The sequence below is a fragment of the Amia ocellicauda genome, chromosome 14, assembly GCF_036373705.1.
Source record: "Amia ocellicauda isolate fAmiCal2 chromosome 14, fAmiCal2.hap1, whole genome shotgun sequence".
In the NCBI taxonomy this organism is placed as follows: Eukaryota; Metazoa; Chordata; class Actinopteri; order Amiiformes; family Amiidae; genus Amia; species Amia ocellicauda.
In genome coordinates this window covers 17718883-17745781 of record NC_089863.1, presented here as the reverse complement: position 1 = coordinate 17745781, position 26899 = coordinate 17718883, and the positions used below count along the sequence as shown (strand labels likewise).

General features: G+C 43.8%; 2 protein-coding genes and 1 long non-coding RNA gene across 3 annotated transcripts; all 3 read left to right on the top strand.

Annotated features, from left to right (window-relative positions):
• Window positions 1–5581: 5581 nt before the first annotated feature.
• On the top strand, window positions 5582–9984 carry LOC136767935 (calcium-activated chloride channel regulator family member 3-like). The gene is made up of 4 exons (XM_066722020.1): window positions 5582–5998; window positions 6331–6474; window positions 9577–9730; window positions 9882–9984. Exons 1-3 carry the CDS (start codon window positions 5834–5836, stop codon window positions 9727–9729), a joined length of 462 nt encoding a protein of 153 aa, XP_066578117.1. The 5' UTR covers window positions 5582–5833; the 3' UTR covers window position 9730; window positions 9882–9984.
• A 9633-nt stretch (window positions 9985–19617) lies between these two features.
• Window positions 19618–22206, top strand: LOC136767317 (calcium-activated chloride channel regulator 1-like). Its single transcript, XM_066721088.1, has 5 exons — window positions 19618–19635; window positions 20020–20241; window positions 20451–20721; window positions 21731–21895; window positions 22178–22206. The coding sequence occupies exons 1-5, from the start codon at window positions 19618–19620 to the stop codon at window positions 22204–22206; spliced, it is 705 nt and encodes a 234-aa protein (XP_066577185.1).
• A 23-nt stretch (window positions 22207–22229) lies between these two features.
• Window positions 22230–23594, top strand: LOC136767977 (uncharacterized). Its single transcript, XR_010821924.1, has 2 exons — window positions 22230–22446; window positions 22667–23594. It is a non-coding gene; the product is annotated as an uncharacterized LOC136767977 (long non-coding RNA).
• Window positions 23595–26899: the final 3305 nt, after the last annotated feature.

Genomic DNA, 26899 nt, shown 5'->3' with positions numbered 1-26899 from the left:
AAAAAAAAAGGCAAAATACAATCTAGTCTAAGCCAAATGGCCTGAATGGCCTGTATTAGTGAAAGACCTCAAGATACTTTGGGAAATTAATAGATAAATAATGATAAATAAGGGTAGTTTGAGATACTGTAGGCCAACAATGTTAACCAAAGTTCAAGAAAGTTTGAGAAAGTTGATGAGGCTTGAGAAGCTAAAAAGGGAGTTTGTTTAGTATAATAATAATAATAATAATAAGAAGAAGAAGAAGAAGAAGAAGAAGAAGAAGAAGAAGAAGAAGAATGTGCTGCTGTTTTCAGCACACAAGGTTCTGAAGGTAATTGAAAGAGAATACGAAGAAAATAAGGAATTTACTTTGTGTAGATTAATGCAATGTTTTATAAATAATTAAATGAGACAGTCATAGTAAAATAAAAGTTACGAAACTGTTTGGCAGTTATCAGGTTCAGAAAGTATCAAGCAGACAGAAAAAAAATAAGAAACCCCCCCGAATACGAGGAGAGAGGGGGCGGGGGCAGTGACAGTGTCTGTGGTTCTCAGCTCCCCCCGCTCACCTGCCAAGCAGCTTGAGAGAGAGAGAGAGAGAGAGAGAGAGACAGAGAGAGAGAGAGAGAGTAATGGTTGCATTATTAATAATAACATTGATGTTGATACAGACGAATACGAAAAAACTAGATGGAAAAAGAATGTATTCAAAATTATATTGGGAATTGTTCCTAATACTATGAAAATAATTACAAATGTATGTTTATGGGAGTGTTTTAAAATTAACTGAAACAATAATAATTGATTAATAACTGCAAATATTGACCTAATAATTATTAACTATATTGTCTAAGGAGTTTCTATAATGACTACTGATATTAATAAGATCTTATGAATATATCTGATATGCACATTGCGAATCATATCCAGATGAAACTGATATCTGACCCTTATGACTCGGACAGGATAAAAACAATCTGCGATGCGCTGTGAAAAGCTCCAGGAAATTGCAACTGGCCACTGCACCTTCCATAAGAGAGCTCAAATATCAAATAAGGCAAGGTTGCCGCATGGACACTCCTTCCCTGGCTTGCCCGTCTGGCGCATGTTGGCCACACGGTCAAGGGGGGGATGTGTTGGGGGATGTGTGAAGCAGTCTTTTTAAATTGGTATGTCCCAGGTTTCATAGTAACAGTTCACACCAACTGCAAATTTCCCCCTTGGTGTGTTTTTGTTCATATGCAAACAGATTGTGTTCAAATGTCTAAATGTTGTGGTTATGAATATATACTTGTAATAATGGAAATGTTTTCTAAATTGGGTTGAAGCCTATCCCTGTATGAAGGCTGATGCAGTACAGTAGCAAACATACTGTTAAGGGGTGTTAAAGAATAAACTGGCTACAATGTGCAAACAGGGCTCAAATGTCCAGATGCCCTAATGACAATGAGACTGTCAGCAAATCAAAAAAGAAAAGAAAGAAAAGAAGCTCTTTCTCTGCATGAGATTATTATGGGATGACTTATGAGACTCTCTGTCACTCCTCCGTTGTCTGTAAGGAAGATGCTATGTTGATTATTTTTGATTGGGACTAACACATGCAATCGAAGCTGTCCATTCACAGGTAAAAGCTACCCAGACTGAACCAGCCCAGCAGGACTGTCACCCATTTCAACCAGGTGACTGTGTACATCAAAGCACACAAGAGAAAGTCCTCCCTGCAGCCCAGGCAGACAGGGCCCTACCAGGTGTTCCTGACCACCCACACAGCTGTGAAGTGCCAAAGGGAAACGACACTGGTGGAGACCAGAGGGATGCTCTCCTTTTCTCCTGGATCCTCTTCCTCGCTGCCTGCAGGACCATCGTCTGCGCCGTAACAGCCAAAGGACATCTTTGGTGCCCAGCCAATGGGATCATCGCTGACTGAGGAAATCAGTCCAGAAGCAGCTGACATCATCATCAACCTCTAGATAACGAGGCCAGCGCAGGGCCAGAGCAGTGGCCCACAAGGAGCAGCCGGACGCACGAGTCCACAAATATCGGGTGATGTGCTAGTAACCTCTCCCCTTCCACATATTGACATCACAGACACTAACACTTACACTGATCAAATACGACTGAGGATTCGACAGCGACAACAAAGCCACCTGACCAGAAGAAACACCTACAACCCCGATCGAGCAACAGTGCTGAATCCTGATGATGGCCGGAGTCGGCCTCACCCTTCTGATCATTGCCCTGACGGCTCTACTGGAGCGATCCAGCTGAATTGAATGCCAACAATTCACCACTGTCCCACGGTGGGACACAAATAACCTCCACCTCCCTGAAGAGAGAACAAAAGCCTGACCATTTGCTGCATTCAAGAAATGCATGGTAGACGATATGTAACTTCACTGCTAGACAATGTACTAATGAATCATGTTATGTATGCGCTGCTATTCAGATTGTCTTTATATTGCCTTAATTGACAGTGAGAAACATGGCCTCCTAAAAGGCCAGATCACATGAAAAGACATGAGGGCTTCGGTTGACACATCAGTATATGCCATACCTGAAGAACATCGCCTCACATATAGGGCCAGGAGAAGCGCTTGATCTTAGATATGCTCCTTGCTAAGGAAGGAGGTGTGTGCCATATTGTAATGGATCACTGTGTTTACAGAATCTGATCAAGAGGGCTTACTTTGTGATGTCCAAAATGTCTTTTTATATCTAATGGTAGAAATAACTTTCCGCAATTTTATGAAATTAATGTAACATGTTCATGTTTCATTAAAGAGGGCAACTGTTGGGGTAAAATTGCTTTCCAGTAAGATACTAGTTAAAACTTGCTCTTATAAGGGTTTCTTTGTTCTTATTTCTCTGCTCAGACTTATCTGTGTGGCAGATAGAGATGTGGACATTCATTAGTTAACGAACCAAAACTATATAACATGTTCTTATCAGTATAGTGTGTGCTGTGTCCTTGGTACCAGTGCTTCCATGTCTGGATGAAATATTGTTATCAATTGTTATCTTATCAATTATTGCTTCCCGTGTCTCGGAACTGCCTCGGGACATATGTCACCAAAATATCGGGACGGTCCCGAACCTCCTTTGAAATATTGCTTGTAGGTGTATAAAAGGCTGTGTGAAACGTTCAATAAACGAAGATAAACGAACAGACATTGTGTCAGTGACTTTACTTCCCGGGCCTGTCTCCTGTTGAAAAGCCTCATCTGTTACTGGAAGCGCTCACTGGGGTGCCTGATTCACTGGGACTTAAAGGGTTGCTTCAACTGAAGCATTGAACCTTAACAGTTATACATACTACAATGTTAACGTTCAGTATGAAACTACTTGCATATATGCTATGAAAGAGTGGTTAAAAACTACCAAAAATATAGTTTTAAAAGTGTTTAAAACTATTAAAAACTAAAAGATATGGTAGATCAGGTTTTAAAGACATATTTTTATGAACAGCCATGTACAAAGCAATTTACTGTTGCTAAACAGTAAGTTATTAATTTAATTTTATCTGCACCATTATTTTCAATAGAAACAGAAGCAGAACAAAATGCTTAATTGTTCCAAATGATTGGTTCTAAGCAACCTCTCCATCACAAGCAAGTCCATGACTTAACCTCTGGAATTAATAATTACATCCGGATGAGGTAATTTACTCACACCACATCCAATGGCGTGTCCTCATTTTAATGCACTTTTTTTCATTTTCCCTTTTTCTTTTTCTGTTCTGCACCCCAGAACACTTCCCTCCTCGATCCATTTCGGTCATGTGACTGTGTCTGTGTCTGTGACAGACGTAGAGTAATGTTGGAGGATGAGCAGTTGATATGCAATCACTTGATATAATAAAATAAATGTTTTAACTAATTTAAAATGCTAAACAAAAGTTAAATAAAAATGTTTCTTTTCATTATTTTTTTGCAAATAAGCTTTTGATTATTTATAACATTTTATGAAATAAGATTTACAAAGAATAATTTTGGCGCAACAGTGCCTCCCTCATGCACTACATAACCCATTTTTGCACCCATTTTTAAAACCACTTATCCTAGTAAGGGTTGCAGGAGCTGATCCCAGCACAAAGCACATAGCAGGAACATGCCCAGGATGGGATGCCAGGCCATTTCTGGGCAACACACACAGCAATTTAGAGAAATCAATTAACCTAACCTGCATATCTTTGGATGATAGGAGGAAACCAGAGTGCCCAGAGGAAACCCGTACACACACAGGGAGAACATGCAAACTCCACACAGACAGGCACCCCAAGCCAGGACTCAAACCCGAGACCCTCGGAGCTGTGAGGCAGCAGCGCTAACTGCCATGCCACCCAGTAAACACTACTCTGTCAAAATTCAACATTAGGCCAAAACACAAAATAATTTCCTGGCACAGAAACAACAGGCAGAAGTTCTTTAAAAAAAAAAAAAAAAGCGACAGATTCTGACTTGAAAAAACAACAACAACAACAGAAACACTGCTCACATAGCACAACCGCCCAGGCCACAAGCAGAGATTAATACAACTCACTCAAGACTCACAAGGAGGACAAGGCTCCAGTCTCTTTCCCAGGTGTACGACTTTGTCTGTGTGACTTTAAAGGGTTTTCCCAGGGAAGGCAAAGTTACACTTTTGGGGGCTTGGTTGGGGAAAAACACCAACTTTGCATCGAGGGAGGATAAATTACAACATTAATTACAAGTCATGAATCTGGACATGTTTACCATGATCTCACTGTGCATTGTGCCTCAGCTCAAGCTGCCTCCTCTCTGCTTTACGACACCTGAGCCCGAGTGAAACCCAGCCCTACCACACTAGACATGCCTTCCCCAGGGTCCAAAGCAGTAAAGCAAAGGACAGGCGAGCTGATCCCACAGGACACTGTAACTCTATGGCACAGCCACCGTAAGGGCTCATCCTACAGTGAAGAAGACAAGTCACTTCAGTCACTGTTTCAATGTAGCTTTGCTGTTCATGAAGTCTGACCTCAAACACAGTGTTAAAGTTTACACACTCTAAACGTAGCCCTAAAACTTAGCTGTCTACAGTTATACAGCCAGCCAGCCATGAATGCTTTCCCACAGAGATACTGTGCAGCCTGTTATTATTATTATTACCATTTAGTATTATTATTTATTTTGTATCCAGGGCGACAGTTTACACACTAAGCATTACAGAAGTGCAGTACAATACAATAAGCACGCATCCTAGTTCAAATAGGTAACAAGTGCAGACATAATTCAGTTAAGTCCCAGGTCTGTGCTAGATCAGGGGAGACAACATAAGCAACAATACATAAGGAAACATCGTTACATAAAGTGCATAATAACTGAGTGCTGAACAGCTACTGTACAACATTTATCCATGTACATCTATGAAGGTAAAAGAGCAATTCAAATCTAGAAACTACCAAATCTATAATATACAACTGACTCTTAAGATATGATCGATTATTTTGCTTGTTATGCATTCAGCTCCAGAAGAATTATTAAATTGTGAGCAATCATTGAACCAGTTGAAAATCCGCCCCTGCTTTTCATTGCACTACTGCATATACAAACAAAAAACAGATCCAAGTTCCTTCATGCAGCAAGACTCTGAGGGGCTGACACAAGTAAGACTTACACAGGGCTGCCAAAAGTGAACAGTAAGAGTCACGCCTTATTTCCTGGAACTCATCTTACAATGAGGGAGGAGAGTTAAAGACTCAGGCAGGCAGCTGACGATTTAAAACCCTGAAGCAGTCAGTCAGTGTATCAGTGAGCATCTCAGTCTGTCAGTCAGTCAGTCAGTCAGTGTATCAGTCAGTTAGTGTGTCAGTGTGTCAGTGTGTCAGTCGGTGATGTCCAGGGCTGTGTTGCTGGGCCCCGCAGTGCTGCTGTGTGCAGTGTGGCTGTCTGTGTGTCCCGGCTCTGCTGTGGAGCTGCTCCAGAACGGCTACAGGGACGTGGTGGTGGCCATCCACCCCCGAGTGCCCGAGGACCCCGCGCTGCTCCAGAGCATCCAGGTCAGACATCACCTGTCCTCTGTGTGTGTGTGTGTGTGCCTGTGTGCATTTTCTGTCCTGCATTGTGTGTCTCGTCTCTCTGGCTTTCTCCTGCTGTCTACCTCTTTCTGTCTGCATCTTGTCCTACTCTATGTGTTTATTACATAAGAAATCTGTTATCTCCTCTTTCTAACTCTCTGTGTTTGGATCATGTCCCACAATCTGTAAAACTCTACATATATATTTATTTAATTTCAAACGGTGTGTTTCGTCCCTGTAGTCTATGTACAGTGCCAGCAGCTTCAGTGACTGTGTGTGTCTGTATGTGTGTATCTGTGTCTATGTGCATCTAGGCGATGTTCACAGAGGCCTCGCAGTACCTGTTCACAGCCACCAGAAGACGGGCTTTCTTCAAGGACGTCAAGATCTTGGTGCCGATGAGCTGGAGAGAGAACAACACTGTATACCGCAGGCCGAGCAGAGAGAGATACACCAAGGTAACAGCACAATGACATTGGATGTGTTCACAATGTGTATACACCTGGAGTACAGTCACTGACTGAGCCCTGTACTGTATATATACACCTGGAGTACAGACACTGACTGAGCCCTGTACTGTATATATACACCTGGAGTACAGTCACTGACTGAGCCCTGTACTGTATATATACACCTGGAGTACAGACACTGACTGAGCCCTGTACTGTATATATACACCTGGAGTACAGACACTGACTGAGCCCTGTACTGTATATATACACCTGGAGTACAGACACTGACTGAGCCCTGTACTGTATATATACACCTGGAGTACAGACACTGACTGAGCCCTGTACTGTATATATACACCTGGAGTACAGACACTGACTGAGCCCTGTACTGTATTTATACACCTGGAGTACAGACACTGACTGAGCCCTGTACTGTATATATACATCTGGAATACAGACACTGACTGAGGCCTGTACTGTACTGTATATATACACCTGGAGTACAGACACTGACTGAGCCCTGTACTGTATATATACACCTGGAGTACAGACACTGACTGAGCCCTGTACTGTATATATACACCTGGAGTACAGACACTGACTGAGCCCTGTACTGTATATATACACCTGGAGTACAGACACTGACTGAGCCCTGTACTGTATATATACACCTGGAGTACAGACACTGACTGAGCCCTGTACTGTATATATACACCTGGAGTACAGACACTGACTGAGCCCTGTACTGTACTGTATATATACACCTGGAGTACAGACACTGACTGAGCCCTGTACTGTATACATACACCTGGAGTACAGACACTGACTGAGCCCTGTACTGTACTGTATATATACACCTGGAGTACAGACACTGACTGAGCCCTGTACTGTATACATACACCTGGAGTACAGACACTGACTGAGCCCTGTACTGTATATATACACCTGGAGTACAGACACTGACTGAGCCCTGTACTGTATATATACACCTGGAGTACAGACACTGACTGAGCCCTGTACTGTACTGTATATATACACCTGGAGTACAGACACTGACTGAGCTCTGTACTGTATATATACACCTGGAGTACAGACACTGTCTGAGCCCTGTACTGTACTGTATATATACACCTGGAGTACAGACACTGACTGAGCCCTGTACTGTACTGTATATATACACCTGGAGTACAGACACTGACTGAGCCCTGTACTGTATATATACACCTGGAGTACAGACACTGACTGAGCCCTGTACTGTATATATACACCTGGAGTACAGACACTGACTGAGCCCTGTACTGTATATATACACCTGGAGTACAGACACTGACTGAGCCCTGTACTGTATATATACACCTGGAGTACAGACACTGACTGAGCCCTGTACTGTATATATACACCTGGAGTACAGACACTGACTGAGCCCTGTACTGTATATATACACCTGGAGTACAGACACTGACTGAGCCCTGTACTGTACTGTATATATACACCTGGAGTACAGACACTGACTGAGCCCTGTACTGTATATATACACCTGGAGTACAGACACTGACTGAGCCCTGTACTGTATATATACACCTGGAGTACAGACACTGACTGAGCCCTGTACTGTATATATACACCTGGAGTACAGACACTGACTGAGCCCTGTACTGTACTGTATATATACACCTGGAGTACAGACACTGACTGAGCTCTGTACTGTATATATACACCTGGAGTACAGACACTGACTGAGCCCTGTACTGTACTGTATATATACACCTGGAGTACAGACACTGACTGAGCCCTGTACTGTACTGTATATATACACCTGGAGTACAGACACTGACTGAGCCCTGTACTGTATATATACACCTGGAGTACAGACACTGACTGAGCCCTGTACTGTACTGTATATATACACCTGGAGTACAGACACTGACTGAGCCCTGTACTGTATATATACACCTGGAGTACAGACACTGACTGAGCCCTGTACTGTACTGTATATATACACCTGGAGTACAGACACTGACTGAGCCCTGTACTGTATATATACACCTGGAGTACAGACACTGACTGAGCCCTGTACTGTACTGTATATATACACCTGGAGTACAGACACTGACTGAGCCCTGTACTGTATATATACACCTGGAGTACAGACACTGACTGAGCCCTGTACTGTATATATACACCTGGAGTACAGACACTGACTGAGCCCTGTACTGTATATATACACCTGGAGTACAGACACTGACTGAGCCCTGTACTGTATATATACACCTGGAGTACAGACACTGACTGAGCCCTGTACTGTATATATACACCTGGAGTACAGACACTGACTGAGCCCTGTACTGTATATATACACCTGGAGTACAGACACTGACTGAGCCCTGTACTGTACTGTATATATACACCTGGAGTACAGACACTGACTGAGCTCTGTACTGTATATATACACCTGGAGTACAGACACTGACTGAGCCCTGTACTGTACTGTATATATACACCTGGAGTACAGACACTGACTGAGCCCTGTACTGTACTGTATATATACACCTGGAGTACAGACACTGACTGAGCCCTGTATTGTACTGTATATATACACCTGGAGTACAGACACTGACTGAGCCCTGTACTGTACTGTATATATACACCTGGAGTACAGACACTGACTGAGCCCTGTACTGTACTGTATATATACACCTGGAGTACAGACACTGACTGAGCCCTGTACTGTATATATACACCTGGAGTACAGACACTGACTGAGCCCTGTACTGTATATATACACCTGGAGTACAGACACTGACTGAGCCCTGTACTGTATATATACACCTGGAGTACAGACACTGACTGAGCCCTGTACTGTATATATACACCTGGAGTACAGACACTGACTGAGCCCTGTACTGTATATATACACCTGGAGTACAGACACTGACTGAGCCCTGTACTGTATATATACACCTGGAGTACAGACACTGACTGAGCCCTGTACTGTACTGTATTTATACACCTGGAGTACAGACACTGTACTGTATAAACAGACCCACAGGAGTACAGACCCTCATGGGAGCTGCTGCACTGTCTATATAAAGGTGTTTCCTCTCACAGGCCAGTGTCCGGGTGTCTGACCCTTTCTGTGAAAACGCCGTCACTCCTCCCTTCACCTCCACTCTGGGGCACTGTGTCCAGCAGGGCCGGTACATCCACTTCACCCCCCGATACCTGCTGGACAACTCAGCCACTGATACCTTTGGACCTTGAGGTGAGATGTGACTGGACTAGTCAGGCCTGACACACTGATCCTCCCCCTCCATCTTACTATCACCATCTCCCTCCTTCTCTCTCTAATGCTCAGTACAGTATTAATGGTCTGTATTGTCATTCATTCTCTCTCTCTCCCTCTCTCTCTCCAGGTCGTGTGTTGGTGCGCCTCTGGGCGACTCTGCGCTGGGGGGTGTTCAGTGAGTCTGACGCCAAGACTCCCTTCTACAGATCAGGCACCGGCACCATAGAGGCCACCAGGTATCTGACATCACTTCCATCCCCCACACACCCCCTGCACCCACTTATCTCTCTATCTCTCTCTCTCTCTCTCTCTGATATCTTAATCTGAAAATATTCACAATGTAACATAATTAAGTAATTGATTAAATAATCAATTTAAAACTGCTCTATTAACAGCAGCAGGGTTGGGGGGTTAATTAACCAACCAATCACGAGCAGGGACCACCAGTTAGTGCTGCTTCATGCTTCAGACAGGGCGACCTCACTTACACTGACATATACAGGATTTGGTCCCAGAACATTCTCGAACCAACACACAAACACTTATGTACAGACAGAGGTGATTCTAGAGTCTGAAGGGGCCCTAGGCAGAAAACCCCATCTTTTTTGTTCCATAACCCTTTTAACTAATGTTCATTACCATTATATTCCTGAAACCCCCGTTACATAATCAAACATCAAAAAGCATTTACAGAATCAGTTTTATTTTCACATTGGTTAACAGTAAAAAAAAAAAAAAAAAAAAAAACATGTTAACATGGGAGACAAAAACAGGACAATAAAATCATTGTCAATAACTACAAAATCTATATACATATTTAGTGCTCCTGGTCTTTTCAAAAAGTTTGTATTGTGTTCTCTTCTTCATCGTCAACAGGAGGATGGACTTGTTGTTCTGCTCCTCCCGAAAGGAACGTTAATAATGCTCCTGTGGAAAGATAAGAAAGTGTTGACTGTAAAATAGCATGTTTGTGTAGTCAATTTACCACTTATGAATCAAAGAAACAAGTATAGGTAATGATTCTTGCAGAATATGAACAGATTTTTTTTTATTTATTTTTTAAATACAAATTAGACTTTACAATAGATACCTTTTCATGAAAAAAAGTTTGCTCCAACAACCAAAAACAACAATCTACCAATCTAGCTAAGCTAAGGTAGCAAACTACTGTATTATCTTTAGTATTGCTAGTACAGTGTCAATGATGTTACTGAGCTAGCAGTTGACATTGGGCTACATTAGCGCTACATCCATTAAAAAAAAAAAGATCTGTCATCGTTAATCTTTCACATTAAACGTAAATGTCCGGTGCACACTTACAACTGTCATGTTTTCTTTTCTCTTAATCCTCTTTTTTCCCTTTCTTTTTTCGCGGCCGGAGATACCCGTCCTCTTCATTGCAGCTCATGTGTTCGCCTCAAAACACACCCCACGACAATCATGGGGCCATCAGGGAGGTTTGCAAGGTGCCATCGTTGCACTTGCCACAGCAGTTAGGAGGGGTCCGGGAATCCAGGGATTTTTATTTGATGATGCATCCAATGCTGCGGATTCGATTTGGTTGCTCCTCGGGGGCCCTCTAGAGTCTTGGGGGCCCCAGGCAGTTGCCTGCTTTGCCTGTCCTTATACTTTGCCTCTGCATACAGATAATGTGCAGATTCCCTCACAGAATAACCCCTTACAATACCATTTTATCTAAACAGTCATTCTTAAACTTCTCTCTCTTTTCCATTTTCTCCCTAATCTCACTCCTCCTCCTCTCACTTTCCCTCTGTTCCTCTGTTTCCTTCTGCCTCTATGTTTGTGTGTGTGATGTGTGTGTGTGTGTGTGTGTGTGTCTGTCTGTCTGTCTGTCCCTTTCCTCTGGCTCTGGCTCCCAGGTGTTCCAGTTCAATCTCTGGTTCCCATCTGAAGAGTGATGGCTCAGCGTGTGAGACGGACCCTCAGACAGGCCTGCCCACTGGGGACTGCACCTTCCGGCCGAGTAGCACCCAGAACACCACAGGGTCCATCATGTACCAGCCCTTCATCCCACAGGTGAGAGAGTGCGTCACCCTGGCAGAGAGTGTGGGGCGCCTGCCAGACTCTGTGCTGGCCACTAGGGCTGGGGTTCCCCATGCTGGGAGTCACAATTTCTGGGTGATTTTTGTTCATAATGTTGTTTTCATTTGTTATTTTTGTAGATATAAAATTGTATTGTTTTCTCATTTCTTAGCAGACACCCTTAGCCATATATTTCAAACTGAAAGTATAAAGAGCATTTATGTGTATTGTGATGCTGTATTTATCATGAAAGAATCTTGTTTGTCTTTTGGGATCAGAGAAAAATTGACAGTGTTTAAGGGGGGGTGGCTGAGCCTTTCCCATGTGCCAACAGCAGTGTGTGCACCTGTCCACTTGTACAGTGCAAATATTCTAGAGTTGTTTTGTTTGTTTATTTTTTAAATTGGGTAATAGAATAGTTTATATATTTATAACTTACATTTTAATATGTTAATAAATATACAAATAGCTATTAGACAACAATATCTTAATCTGAAAATACTAAAGGATTGAATTCACAAAGTAAAGTATTTAGCATATTAAATATGAATAAATAACTGATTAAATAATTCATGTAAAACTGCTCTATTAACATCAGCAGGGGTGATTGGTAATTTACAAAAGTCTAATGAGTTTAAGGGGTTAATTAACCTGCTCTAGACTCAGTAATGGTTAGGCTTTAGTTACTGCTTGTTGGAGTAAGGTATTGGAAATGTACACAATAAAAATGACCACACAGCTACACACAACACAGCCCACTCCCTCCTCTCTCCCCTTCTCTCTCTCTCTCTCTCTCTCTCTCTCTCAGATCACAGAGTTCTGTGACAGCCGTTCCCACAATTCCGAGGCGCCCAACACCCACAACCGGCTGTGTGACTACAGGAGCGTGTGGGACGTGATCAGCAGCACCCCCGACTTCCTGAACGGCAACAACCCCCCCAATGCCACTGAGCCCCCCCCACCCTCCTTCACCCTGCTGAGAGCCCAGCGCAGGGTGGTGTGTCTGGTGCTGGACACCTCAGGCAGCATGAGTATTGTGAGTGACAGGGAGCACTGAGTGTGTCAGTCAATCAGTGTGTCAATCAGTGAATCAATGTGTGAGTCAATGTATCAGTCAGTTAGTCAGTGTGTCAGTCAGTCAGTGTGTCAGTCAGTCAATCAATGTGTGAGTCAATGTATCAGTCAGTCAGGGTGTCAGTCAGTCAGTGTATCAGTCAGTCAGGGTGTCAGTCAGTCAGTGTATCAGTCAGTCAGGGTGTTAGTCAGTCAGTGTGTCAATCAGTCAATCAATGTGTGAGTCAATGTATCAGTCAGTCAGGGTGTCAGTCAGTCAGTCAGTGTTTTGGTGCAACAGTCACCACTGGCAGTATAAAACTACAACTTCAAGAATTAAACATTTGCAGTTGCACTTCATATTTACCATTATCCCTGAACATCCTGTAGAGAGTACAGTGCCAACTGAGGCACAGCATTTACACATGACACAATTTAAACACTTATGATCAGTTCAGTTGATTACATTAAAACCATTCATTTATTTAATGTATGGAAAATGTTAACAAAAGAAAAATGCCAGTTGTAAACAGGGTTATATTGTAATAAAAGTCAACAATTCTTCATAACTCTATCCAACAGTGAAGATCAGAAAACACGCTTTTACTACTTAAGACAAAATAAATTAACTTTATTGAATTAATAATGTCAGATTATGTTTAACTAACAAAAAGAACCAATCAACCTGATAATTGAATAATCATTGAATAATGAGCCTTATTTCAACTGTTATTGCCTTCCCGTGTTTACAACCTACTGCCTCCCCTGTCTGGTTCTGATCACCGGATTACTGACCTCTTGCCTGTTTGCTGACCACAATTACTGGATTCCCTTGTTAACCCTGTTTGCCGGAATCGAACCTTCACCTGTGTTTGACCTCACATTTGTCTCGCCCTTCAAATGGGTTCTACACTCCAGTCTGCTGTCCAGTGTTACATTAGTTAATAATTAGTTTGTATAAGCTGCTCTCTGGCATGTCGAAGGCAAACTTACCATGTAGCACAGCAGCTACGTTAGGGACATGGAAAACCCAAAGAGCAAACTGATATCCCAGCGAACATCTAATACAAAAACTTTATATTTACAGAGCATTGTGTGTGTTTGATTACAAATTCCCACTTGTTCCCTCCTTGTCTGAAATATTTGGGAGCAAAGTCTTTTGTAACTGTGCTTTAATCCACACTCAGATATCAAATAATCAAATCAAATATCAAATAACCATGAGAATATGACAGAAGATGTTCAATAAATCACCAGTAATTTGGAAAAGAACAAAAAAAAGTGTTTTTTTTTAATTCTGTTGATAGATGCTAATGTTTTCACATGAGATATGGTGATTTTCGGTCACAAAAGATTAACTCCTGTAAAGCTTAATTAGATAATAACCCATATACAGTGAGGGGAAAAAAGTATTTGATCCCCTGCTGAATTTGTACGTTTGCCCACTGACAAAGAAATGATCAGTCTATAATTTTAATGGTAGGTGTATTTTAACAGTGAGAGACAGAATAACAACAAAAAAATCCAGAAAAACGCATTTCAAGAAAGTTATACATTGATTTGCATGTTAATGAGGGAAATAAGTATTTGACCCCTTCGACTTAGTACTTGCTGGCAAAACCCTTGTTGGCAATTACAGAGGTCAGACGTTTCTTGTAGTTGGCCACCAGGTTTGCACACATCTCAGGAGGGATTTTGTCCCACTCCTCTTTGCAGATCCTCTCCAAGTCATTAAGGTTTCGAGGCTGACGATTGGCAACTCGAACCTTCAGCTCCCTCCACAGATTTTCTATGGGATTAAAGTCTAGAGACTGGCTAGGCCACTCCAGGACCTTAATGTGCTTCTTCTTGAGCCACTCCTTTGTTGCTTTGGCTGTGTGTTTTGGGTCATTGTCGTGCTGGAATACCCATCCACGACCCATTTTCAATGCCCTGGCTGAGGGAAGGAGGTTCTCACCCAAGATTTGACGGTACATGGCCCCGTCCATTGTCCCTTTGATGCGGTGCAGTTGTCCTGTCCCCTTAGCAGAAAAACACCCCCAAAGCATAATGTTTCCACCTCCATGTTTGACGGTGGGGATGGTGTTCTTGGGGTCATTCCTCCTCCTCCAAACATGGCGAGTTGAGTTGATACCAAAGAGCTCGATTTTGGTCTCATCTGACCACAACACTTTCACACAGTTCTCCTCTGAATCATTCAGATGTTCATTGGCAAACTTCAGACGGGCCTGTACATGTGCTTTCTTGAGCAGGGGGACCTTGCGGGCGTTGCAGGATTTCAGTCCTTCATGGCGTAGTGTGTTATCAACTGTTTTCTTGGTGACTATGGTCCCAGCTGCCTTGAGATCATTAACAAGATCCTCCCGTGTAGTTCTGGGCTGATTCCTCACCGTTCTCATGATCATTGAAACTCCACGAGGTGAGATCTTGCATGGAGCCCCAGACCAAGGGAGACTGACAGTTATTTTGTGTTTCTTCCATTTGCGAATAATCGCACCAACTGTTGTCACCTTCTCACCAAGCTGCTTGGCGATGGTCTTGTAGCCCATTCCAGCCTTGTGTAGGTCTACAATCTTGTCCCTGACATCCTTGGACAGCTCTTTGGTCTTGGCCATGGTGGAGAGTTTGGAATCTGATTGATTGATTGCTTCTGTGGACAGGTGTCTTTTATACAGGTAACGAGCTGAGATTAGGAGCACTCCCTTTAAGAGAGTGCTCCTAATCTCAGCTCATTACCTGTATAAAAGACACCTGGGAGCCAGAAATCTTGCTGATTGATAGGGGATCAAATACTTATTTCCCTCATTAACATGGAAATAAATGTATAACTTTTTTGAAATGCGTTTTTCTGGATTTTTTTGTTATTCTGTCTCTCACTGTTAAAATACATCTACCATTAAAATTATAGACTGATAATTTCTTTGTCAGTGGGCAAACGTACAAAATCAGCAGGGGATCAAATACTTTTTTCCCTCACTGTAATAATATTCCATCTGCTGACAAAATAAAGTATAAGTGTGAAATGTAAGTTCACTTCATTTACAAACTCACTGGCCCTCTCCTCTTTGCACAATGAACTTGCTGTCACCATTTTTCTGGAAATGCGCCTCACAGGCAGAAAACACAGTCAAGTGTGTGGAGACTGCACACGTTCTGTGTTGGTCATACGTGAGATTGCAATGAGGCGAAAGTGTAAAGTCACTCACTCTGCATATTTCATTACTGCACTTTAACATGGTAGGTGCCAGTACATTGTATAAATACATAATTACAACACTACTAATAGCTACAGTTTAGTCTGAACAGTCATACAGTCAATGTATCAGTAAGTCAGTGTATTTTGTTTTGTGACTGAAACTCTGTGAAATTGCTTAGGCTGTAATGGGCAGCCCCTTCAGCAGCCTCTCTCCCTCCCCAGGCCGACAGAATCACCAGGCTGAGGCAGGCGGCCCAGCTGTTCCTGTTGTGGATCTTGGAGCAGGGATCAATCGTGGGCATCGTGAAGTTCGACCATGAGTCCATCATCCAGAAGAAGCTTACCGAGATCGACAGCATGATCTCACGCAATGAGCTGGTCAGCAATCTGCCCAGTGAGCCCAAGGGGCGAACTGACATCTGTGGAGGCCTCAGGAGGGGCTTTGAGGTGAGTGGGTTACCCTTTGGGGCTCTGTGCCACACTGAGGGGAAGGTATGGAAAGCCCAGGTTCGAACCCAAGTGTTTAACGCAGAGCAGTTGGAGCACTGAATCCAAAATTCATTCAAATACATTCCACTGTGGTTTTCTTTGCACATGGTAGGGTTTTCTTCTTTTGTCCATTTCTGATTTTCCAAGTTGGCATCAAACCCTAGAATATAATCTAAGGGGAGGGATTTCAGATCCAAACTGTACACCTGTTGTGGGTCAAGTTGCGAGCTGGTTGAAAGAAATGTGTTGATCCCAGTTAAATTACATATTCAGTTATTCAGAAAAAAGCACTTCTGTCTGCACAGATTGTTTTGTACCTACAGTGATGGAAATAAGTATTTGATCCCCTGCTGATTTTGTACGTTTGCCCACTGACAAAGAAATGATCAGTCTATAATTTTAATGGTAGGTATATTTTAACAGTGAGAGACAGAATAACAACAAACAAATCCAGAAAAACGCATTTCAAAAAAGTTATAAATTGATTTGCATGTTAATGAGGGAAATAAGTATTTGACCCCTTCGACTTAGTACTTGATGGCAAAACCCTTGTTGGCAATCACAGAGGTCAGACGTTTCTTGTAGTTGGCCACCATGTTTGCCCTGGCTGAGGGAAGGAGGTTCTCACCCAAGATTTGACGGTACATGGCCCCATCCTTCGTCCCTTTGATGCGGTGCAGTTGTCCTGTCCCCTTAGCAGAAAAACACCCCCAAAGCATAATGTTTCCACCTCCATGTTTGACGGTGGGGATGGTGTTCTTGGGGTCATTCCTCCTCCTCCAAACACGGCGAGTTGAGTTGATGCCAAAGAGCTCGATTTTGGTCTCATCTGACCACAACACTTTCACCCAGTTCTCCTCTGAATCATTCAGATGTTGGCAAACTTCAGACGGGCCTGTACATGTGCTTTCTTGAGCAGGGGGACCTTGCGGGCGTTGCAGGATTTCAGTCCTTCATGGCGTAGTGTGTTACCAATTGTTTTCTTGGTGACTATGGTCCCAGCTGCCTTGAGATCATTAACAAGATCCTCCCGTGTAGTTCTGGGCTGATTCCTCACTGTTCTCATGATCATTGAAACTCCACGAGGTGAGATCTTGCATGGAGCCCCAGACCGAGGGAGACTGACAGTTATTTTGTGTTTCTTCCATTTGTGAATAATCGCCCCAACTGTTGTCATCTTCTCACCAAGCTGCTTGGCGATGGTCTTGTAACCCATTCCAGCCTTGTGTAGGTCTACAATCTTGTCCCTGACATCCTTGGACAGCTCTTTGGTCTTGGCCATGGTGGAGAGTTTGGAATCTGATTGATTGATTGCTTCTGTGGACAGGTGTCTTTTATACAGGTAACGAGCTGAGATTAGGAGCTCTCCCTTTAAGAGAGTGCTCCTAATCTCAGCTCGTTACCTGTATAAAAAACACCTGGGAGCCAGAAATCCTGCTGATTGATAGGGGATCAAATACTTATTTCCCTCATTAACATGCAAATCAATTTATAACTTTTTTGAAATGCGTTTTTCTGGATTTTGTTGTTGTTACTCTGTCTCTCACTGTTAAAATACACCTACCATTAAAATTATAGACTGATCATTTCTTTGTCAGTGGGCAAACGTACAAAATCAGCAGGGGATCAATTATTTTTTCCCTGACTGTATACTATTAGGAGTCTTATCCTCTTGCAAGATATATAATATTATTATTATTCCATTCGTCCAAACACTTACTCCTCATACAGTTCTTGTTACACATACCAAACTTCGTACAGTTGTTCACCCTGATACCAAGTGTTGCGCTTTTTGTATGGATTGATCGAAAACACCCAAAATCCCCTTGACAACAATAGTGGCACACATCAAATTGCATTCTTGTGCAAAGTCGATAGCCAGTCAGCATTGAGCCATACGTTTGATATCCAATCAACACACTCTGTCTCCCTGTCGGTGGTGCTGATTCTCTCTGCATTGCTGTTCAACACTGTGGTTTCTCTCTGCAATCCTAATACAGCATATTTGTTTTCAGTTACAAAGCAAAATTATACTAATACTTATACTCCTACTACTGATAATACTAATATTAAATTAGTACATACATAAGTGAACAAAAGAAATGTAAAAAAAGTTGCCTACAGAGACAACTATAGGATAACAAATGAGTTACAGTTCAGAAGAACAGTTTGAAATTAACACAGGGCCCCTCTCATCAGTCACTGGATATCCTAAATACATACAAATGTGACTAATAATGCGCAACAGCTGACTAACAATACCATTAACCAATTGGACAAAAGAAAAAGCAGAAGGCACATTGGCTATACAGACCCTGGGTGACAGCTCTGTCTCAGTGGAGCCCCCTGGTGGAGACGGCACCAACACCCACTGTCCCTGCCACAGGTCCTGAGGGGGGACGACAAACAGGTGGCCGGAGACGAGATCATCCTGCTGACAGACGGGGAGGACAGGAATGTGACTTACTGTGTGGACGAGGTGGCACAAAGTGGGGCCATTGTCCACACCATCGCCCTGGGGCGCAGCGCTGACCCTGGACTGGAACAGTTCTCCCTCAGGACAGGTACAGTACAGTACAGCAGGGTCTGCAGTCAGTAGAACAGTCCTGTGTCTCAAGGGAATTCCCAATTGAACAACTGCATGACTGTGTGTGTCTGCTCATACATACACCCTTCTGTGTTACTGATGCTGTGTCTCAGTGTGTTCAGTGCTGTGTAGAGTGTCTCAGTGTGTTCAGTGCTGTGTTGAGTGTCTCAGTGTGTTCAGTGCTGTGTTCAGTTTCTGTGTGTTCAGTGCTGTGTGTTGCTGTGCAGGAGGGAAGTGTTTCTCCGCCACTGACAACCTGAACTTGACTGGGCTGATTGACACGTTTAGTGACATCTCTTCTGGATCAGGAGACGACATCACCACCCCCATTCAGGTACATTGAATGCAGCATTAGTGCCCTCTAGTGTTGTATTGAAGCAACTGCACCTGTCACATCACAATTCACGCATCTGTCATCACAGTTCTCCATACAGTTAAAGCAAACAGCAGACCTGGATACAGACACAATTCATGTATGGACCAATATTAACAGGTATGGTGTCTATTGTAAAGGTCAGTGAGCAGAAACAGACCGCAGGGGATTGTGTGTTAATCAAATTGTCAAATCTGAAGGGTCACAGTGGGGTAACTGCACTGTAATTGGTTATTTACACTCTCTCTCTCTCTCTCCCTATCTCTGTCTCTCTGTCTTCACTTCTCTGTCTCTGTCTCCTTGTGCCCTAATTTCTCAGTTAACCCACAAGGGGTTCACTGTGTCTCTTGTCTCTCTGTCTCTGTCTGTCCTTCAGCTTCAGAGTGTGCATATATGGAGATTATACCTCTCCTATACAGTGTTTCTCTCTGTCTTTCCCTCTTTCTGTCTTTTCTCCACAGTCCAATAAGTTTCTCAATAGACAATAAGGATTCACAGTGTCTCTCTCTCCCTCTCTCTCCCAGCTGCTCAGTACAGGCACAAAGACCGCCCCAGGCACCCAGTTCAGTGGCTCAGTGAGTGTGGACTCCACTGTGGGGAACAACACAGTGTTCATCTTCACCTGGCAGCTGGCCCAGCCACAGGTCAGCGTGAGGAGCCCCCGGGGGAACGTCTACAACAACAGCCATCTGGACACTGACCCTGCCGTGAGGACCGCCTGCCTCACACTGCCTGGAGTTGCCGAGGTATTGGACTGAGCTGGAGCCTCACTGAGAGACCAGCACACTGCGCCTGTCTGGGTTTTGCATTGTGTGTCTATAGTCAGTAACACAGTGTGTGTCTAGAGTCAGTAACACAGTGTGTGTCTAGAGTCAGTAACACAGTGTGTGTCTAGAGTCAGTAACACAGTGTGTGTCTAGATTCAGTAACAGACAGTGTGTTGTGTGTCTCTCAGTCAGGCACCTGGAGCTTCACAGTGTTGAACAGCCACCAAACTACCCAGAACTTCACACTCACAGTGATCTCAAAGGCTGTCAATGAGTGTGTCCCTCCGGTCATCGTCACTGGAATCATACAGAAGATCGAGGTGACCTACCCTGAGCCAATCATCATCACCGGCATGGTCTCCCAGGGCAACCGTCTCATCACCCAGGCCAATGTCACAGTGATCGTGGACCTCGACAACGGCAAATTACTGAGGCTGCCTGCCCTCGACGATGGCGCAGGTGAGCTTCTGTGTTGAGGGGCCTGTGATTGCCTGCCAGGCTCCAGTTTACTCATTCTCATTGGAAGGTCAGTCAGCCAATCAAGTGGATCTAGGTGGTCTCCTCCAGACATATTGTTGTCTAACAACTGAATTGAATTGAATTTACCAATATGACATTGCACTATATGTATCAGATATACTTCCTAAAAAGGTTTTCAGCATTCATTAAGGTCATATAAAGATACCAGTGGTGTCTAAAGCAGGGTTTCTCAACACTTTTGAATTTTGATTGAAATCTTTGCCCTCGTTATCGAAAGTATCGGTCATGTTAGGAAACATATTGTGTCACATTTTTAAAAAAAGCTGTGATTATGTCGTTGTGCTCTAAGAGTTGCAGATTATCTGTCAAATGAAAAGAGTTCTCCACTTTGTGAGGTAACTCTGCAAAAGATGCGGCTGCGGCAAAAGAGCAAAAAAGAGGGCTACAGCCCGTGTGCAGTGCCTGTGACAGGGGCAGGTCAAGTGGGTCTAAGTACACAGACATTTCAGCAGCTTCACCATCAGGCTTTCAGGTGTTTCCTAGTGGGATAGTTTTCATCTATCATATTACCAAGGTTGAATCCACAACCCAACATTTTATTTGTTTTCCCTTTTCAATTCTTCTAATGATGATTTTTTTTTATTCGTATTCTATGATGTTTTAAAAGGCAGGTTCACCTCTTCTCTCTGTGCTATCTGAAATCTGAAGAGTGTATAAATCTCCTGCATTGGGAGAGCGGTCTTTTGGCTTAGCGGTTTTGTCCTCTACTGAGTGGAGCTGTGTGGTGCAGAGCCCAGCAGGGAGGAATGACCTGCACACGCTATGCAAAATGAAACAGATCAATTTATATAAATAAAAGTAAATTATAGAAATAAATGTTAAAAGAGATAAAGAAATAACGAAAACATAGATCAATCAGAAAAAACATGCCAATAAAATACTCTCTCTCTCTCTCTCTCTCTCTCTCTCTCTCTCTCTCCCCCTCCAGGTCCTGACACAACCCAGGATGATGGCTTCTACACCTGTCTCTTCTATGACTACCCACAGGACGGGCGCTACAGTGTGAAGCTGGAGGTGCTGGGAGAGGGGGGCAGGGTGCTGGTGGTGTCTCCAAAAGAACACACCACACCCACCAACCCTGCCTCCTGCAAGGGTAGTGACACGATACTAATATTTATATACATTTTGATATTGATACTAATGTTCATGCTGATATTGATATTAGCTCTGATACTGACACACTGACACTGATACACACACTGACAAGCACACTGAAAAACACTGCACACCAACGCTGATGCAATCACACCCGCGGATGCTCAAATGCACACGCAGCTACATGCTGGCCACACAGTCACACAATCATACTGCCCCCAATAGATCCCACCAGCACTATGGCTCACCTATTGCCAAGTGACCAATTGGGCCCATTAAGTGCCTCCGTCCATCTCTATGCCTCTCTGACGTCTTTGTACCCCACAGGGCGGGTGCGGCGCAGCGTGGATTTCGATCAACAGAATCACAAAGGTCTGGGTAATTTTAGCCGCAGTGCGGTGGGGGGAACAGTGAAGGTAACAGGAGTGCCAGATGTGCCCCAGGACAACTTCCCCCCGTCCAGAGTGACCGATCTGACCGCCTCACTGATTAATGATAGCATCCTGCTGCAGTGGACAGCCCCCGGGGACGACTACAATGTGGGCACTGGTGAGAGAATGAGGGAGATAGAGAAATGGGGGGGGGGCATGGAGAAACAGAGGGAGAGAGCAAGACAGAGGCAGAGAGACAGAGAGACAGGCAAAGGGAGAGGAAAAGTTTTGAGCAGTAGATCATGCCAATGAGTCTATAACTGAAGGATGCTGTTCTCTCTCTCTCACTGTGCTTCCTCTCCTAATTAATCTGTTCCTCATTCCTTGACCCCCCACAGTCTCCAGCTATGATGTGCGTGTGAGCCCCACCCCCGACGCCCTGCGGAACAGCTTCTCCCAGGCCCACAGACTCTACACCTCCTCCCTGTACGTCGTCCCGGCCGGGCAGAAGCAGACCCTGCAGGTGCCCCTGACCGTGCTGCCCGCCACCAACCAGTCTGTGCTGTTCTTCGCCCTGCGCGCCTCCGACAATGCCAAGCTCACCTCCCCCACCTCCTCCATTACCAACAGCCTCGTCGTCACCTTTGCCAGGAAAGCACACAAAGCCACTGTCACAACCCCATCCTCAGCCTCTAGTAGGCCCGGCTCAGCTGTGCCACTCCTGCTGTCCCTGGGCTTTATTAGCAGCCTTTGCAATATCTAGGGTTATCCAGATTGTCCTTCCCCCTCCCCCACTCCACACAATGCAGTACAACACTAATATATTGGTCCAATTTGCAATCCTGCAGGTGGACACATGCTTTAGAGCCACTGAGAGTTTGTCAGAATGAAGCCCAGGATGGTGAAGAAACCAGGTGTCACATGACAGCCTGGGCTCTTATGATGTCATTCTCCTGTGCTTCCATTCTATGTGCACGTAAGACCACAGGTTGGAGGTGGCAAAATGCATATGCCTAATTAGCATATTAACCCCCCTTCTACATTGTTTGCATGTCATTGTGGAAACAGCAGCTCTTCCCCAGTAGAACAGTAAACTGAGAGTGAGAGAGAGAGGGGGCAGAGTGTCTTGAGTTTGATTAGGACACACATGTACATTCAACCACTGTGAAGGGTGTGTAACCTTTAAACTGCAATATTTATGGAGACTCTGGTGAGCCCATGGTCTGGAATATGATGTTCTTTCTTTTCAATTCCATTCCAGTACACCTAGTCGCCCAATACAGTGGATGACACTGAAATAATAAAGTGGAAAATTATTCCTCTGAACATGGAACCTGTGGAGTTATTGAATACATGCACACATATCTCACTGACAGCACACGAACAGTAGAATAGTGCTGATCAAATAGGGGGCTGTAGTAACAGTGTAGTAGAATAGTGCTGTTCCAATAGGGGGCTGTAGTAACAGTGTAGTAGAATAGTGCTGTTCCAATAGGGGGCTGTAGTAACAGTGCAGTAGAATAGTGCTGTTCCAATAGGGGGCTGTAGTAACAGTGTAGTAGAATAGTGCTGTTCCAATAGGGGGCTGTAGTAACAGTGCAGTACAATAGTGCTGTTCCAATAGGGGGCTGTAGTAACAGTGCAGTACAATAGTGCTGTTCCAATAGGGGGCTGTAGTAACAGTGCAGTAGAATAGTGCTGTTCCAATAGGGGCCTGTAGTAACAGTGCAGTAGAATAGTGCTGTTCCAATAGGGGGCTGTAGTAACAGTGCAGTAGAATAGTGCTGTTCCAATAGGGGGCTGTAGTAACGGTGCAGTAGAATAGTGCTGTTCCAATAGGGGGCTGTAGTAACAGTGCAGTAGAATAGTGCTGTTCCAATAGGGGGCTGTAGTAACGGTGCAGTAGAATAGTGCTGTTCCAATAGGGGGCTGTAGTAACAGTGCAGTAGAATAGTGCTGTTCCAATAGGGGGCTGTAGTAACAGTGTAGTAGAATAGTGCTGTTCCAATAGGGGGCTGTAGTAACAGTGCAGTACAATAGTGCTGTTCCAATAGGGGGCTGTAGTAACAGTGCAGTACAATAGTGCTGTTCCAATAGGGGGCTGTAGTAACAGTGCAGTAGAATAGTGCTGTTCCAATAGGGGGCTGTAGTAACAGTGCAGTAGAATAGCGCTGTTCCAATAGGGGGCTGTAGTAACAGTGCAGTAGAATAGTGCTGTTCCAATAGGGGGCTGTAGTAACAGTGCAGTAGAATAGTGCTGTTCCAATAGGGGGCTGTAGTAACAGTGCAGTAGAATAGTGCTGTTCCAATAGGGGGCTGTAGTAACAGTGCAGTAGAATAGTGCTGTTCCAATAGGGGGCTGTAGTAACAGTGCAGTAGAATAGTGCTGTTCCAATAGGGGGCTGTAGTAACGGTGCAGTAGAATAGTGCTGTTCCAATAGGGGGCTGTAGTAACGGTGCAGTAGAATAGTGCTGTTCCAATAGGGGGCTGTAGTAACAGTGCAGTAGAATAGTGCTGTTCCAATAGGGGCCTGTAGTAACAGTGCAGTAGAATAGTGCTGTTCCAATAGGGGGCTGTAGTAACAGTGCAGTAGAATAGTGCTGTTCCAATAGGGGGCTGTAGTAACAGTGCAGTAGAATAGTGCTGTTCCAATAGGGGGCTGTAGTAACGGTGCAGTAGAATAGTGCTGTTCCAATAGGGGGCTGTAGTAACAGTGCAGTAGAATAGTGCTGTTCCAATAGGGGGCTGTAGTAACAGTGCAGTAGAATAGTGCTGTTCCAATAGGGGGCTGTAGTAATGGTGCAGTAGAATAGTGCTGTTCCAATAGGGGCTGTAGTAACAGTGCAGTAGAATAGTGCTGTTCCAATAGGGGGCTGTAGTAACAGTGCAGTAGAATAGTGCTGTTCCAATAGGGGGCTGTAGTAACAGTGCAGTAGAATAGTGCTGTTCCAATAGGGGGCTGTAGTAACAGTGCAGTAGAATAGTGCTGTTCCAATAGGGGGCTGTAGTAACAGTGCAGTAGAATAGTGCTGTTCCAATAGGGGGCTGTAGTAACAGTGCAGTAGAATAGTGCTGTTCCAATAGGGGGCTGTAGTAACGGTGCAGTAGAATAGTGCTGTTCCAATAGGGGGCTGTAGTAACGGTGCAGTAGAATAGTGCTGTTCCAATAGGGGGCTGTAGTAACAGTGCAGTAGAATAGTGCTGTTCCAATAGGGGCCTGTAGTAACAGTGCAGTAGAATAGTGCTGTTCCAATAGGGGGCTGTAGTAACAGTGCAGTAGAATAGTGCTGTTCCAATAGGGGGCTGTAGTAACAGTGCAGTAGAATAGTGCTGTTCCAATAGGGGGCTGTAGTAACGGTGCAGTAGAATAGTGCTGTTCCAATAGGGGGCTGTAGTAACAGTGCAGTAGAATAGTGCTGTTCCAATAGGGGGCTGTAGTAACAGTGCAGTAGAATAGTGCTGTTCCAATAGGGGGCTGTAGTAATGGTGCAGTAGAATAGTGCTGTTCCAATAGGGGCTGTAGTAACAGTGCAGTAGAATAGTGCTGTTCCAATAGGGGGCTGTAGTAACAGTGCAGTAGAATAGTGCTGTTCCAATAGGGGCCTGTAGTAACGGTGCAGTAGAACAGTTCTACACAGGCACGTGCACAGGCAGGGCTCATGTTCATATTATGTCACCTGCAGACTTTAATTCAGCTGCTCAGATAACAGCGCCAGACTGATGTAGATCACATCATTAGCAAGAGGCAAATGGAGGGGCATCGTATTCATTAAAAGCATTAAGATGTCCCAGTTTATGTGTAGGTAAGAAACACACACACACATACATACATGTATATGCACAGTCACCTACAAAATTATTGGCGCCATTGATAAAGATGCGAATAAAGGCTGTATGATATAAACACATATGTAATATGTAGAAAGCGATTGTCCACAACTTTTATTAAAAGCATGCTTTGTTTATAATTAAATTCCATGTAGTTCCGCCACTCAGTCTATGGGTCAGTCAGTGTGAAGTCAGACCAGCCCACCTGCTCACTGATTGGGTCAGGAAGACCCGTCACTCAAACCTGCTGGACCAATGGAGACCCAGGATCCACGCCTCCCTTTAAATCCCGCCCTCACGACAAAACTCGTAACAAAAAAAAATCGAAAGCAAAGAAACTGGCGGCGAAAGTGTAGATCGCAGCATCGCAAGCAAAGACAGGGGCTGCAGGCGAGTTTTGCTATCGTTTTTTATTTCGTTTATAGTTTTTTTTTGCTTTCGATACATTTTTTTTTCACCATTTTTTTTTACAATTCTATAAATTTAAAAATTTAAAATATTTATTTTTTTAATGCGATACTTATGGCGCTAATTTGCGCCTATAGACCTCATCCAGATGTAATTATTAATTCCAGAGGTTAAGTCATGGACTTGCTTGTGATGGAGAGGTTGCTTAGAACCAATCATTTGGAACAATTAAGCATTTTGTTCTGCTTCTGTTTCTATTGAAAATAATGGTGCATATAAAATTCAATTAATAATTTACTGTTTAGCAAAACTTTTTATTTTTATTTGTATTGTGTGTCTGTGTATTAAGGTATATATAGTTTATGAAGACTATTCATTCTTCTATATTATACAC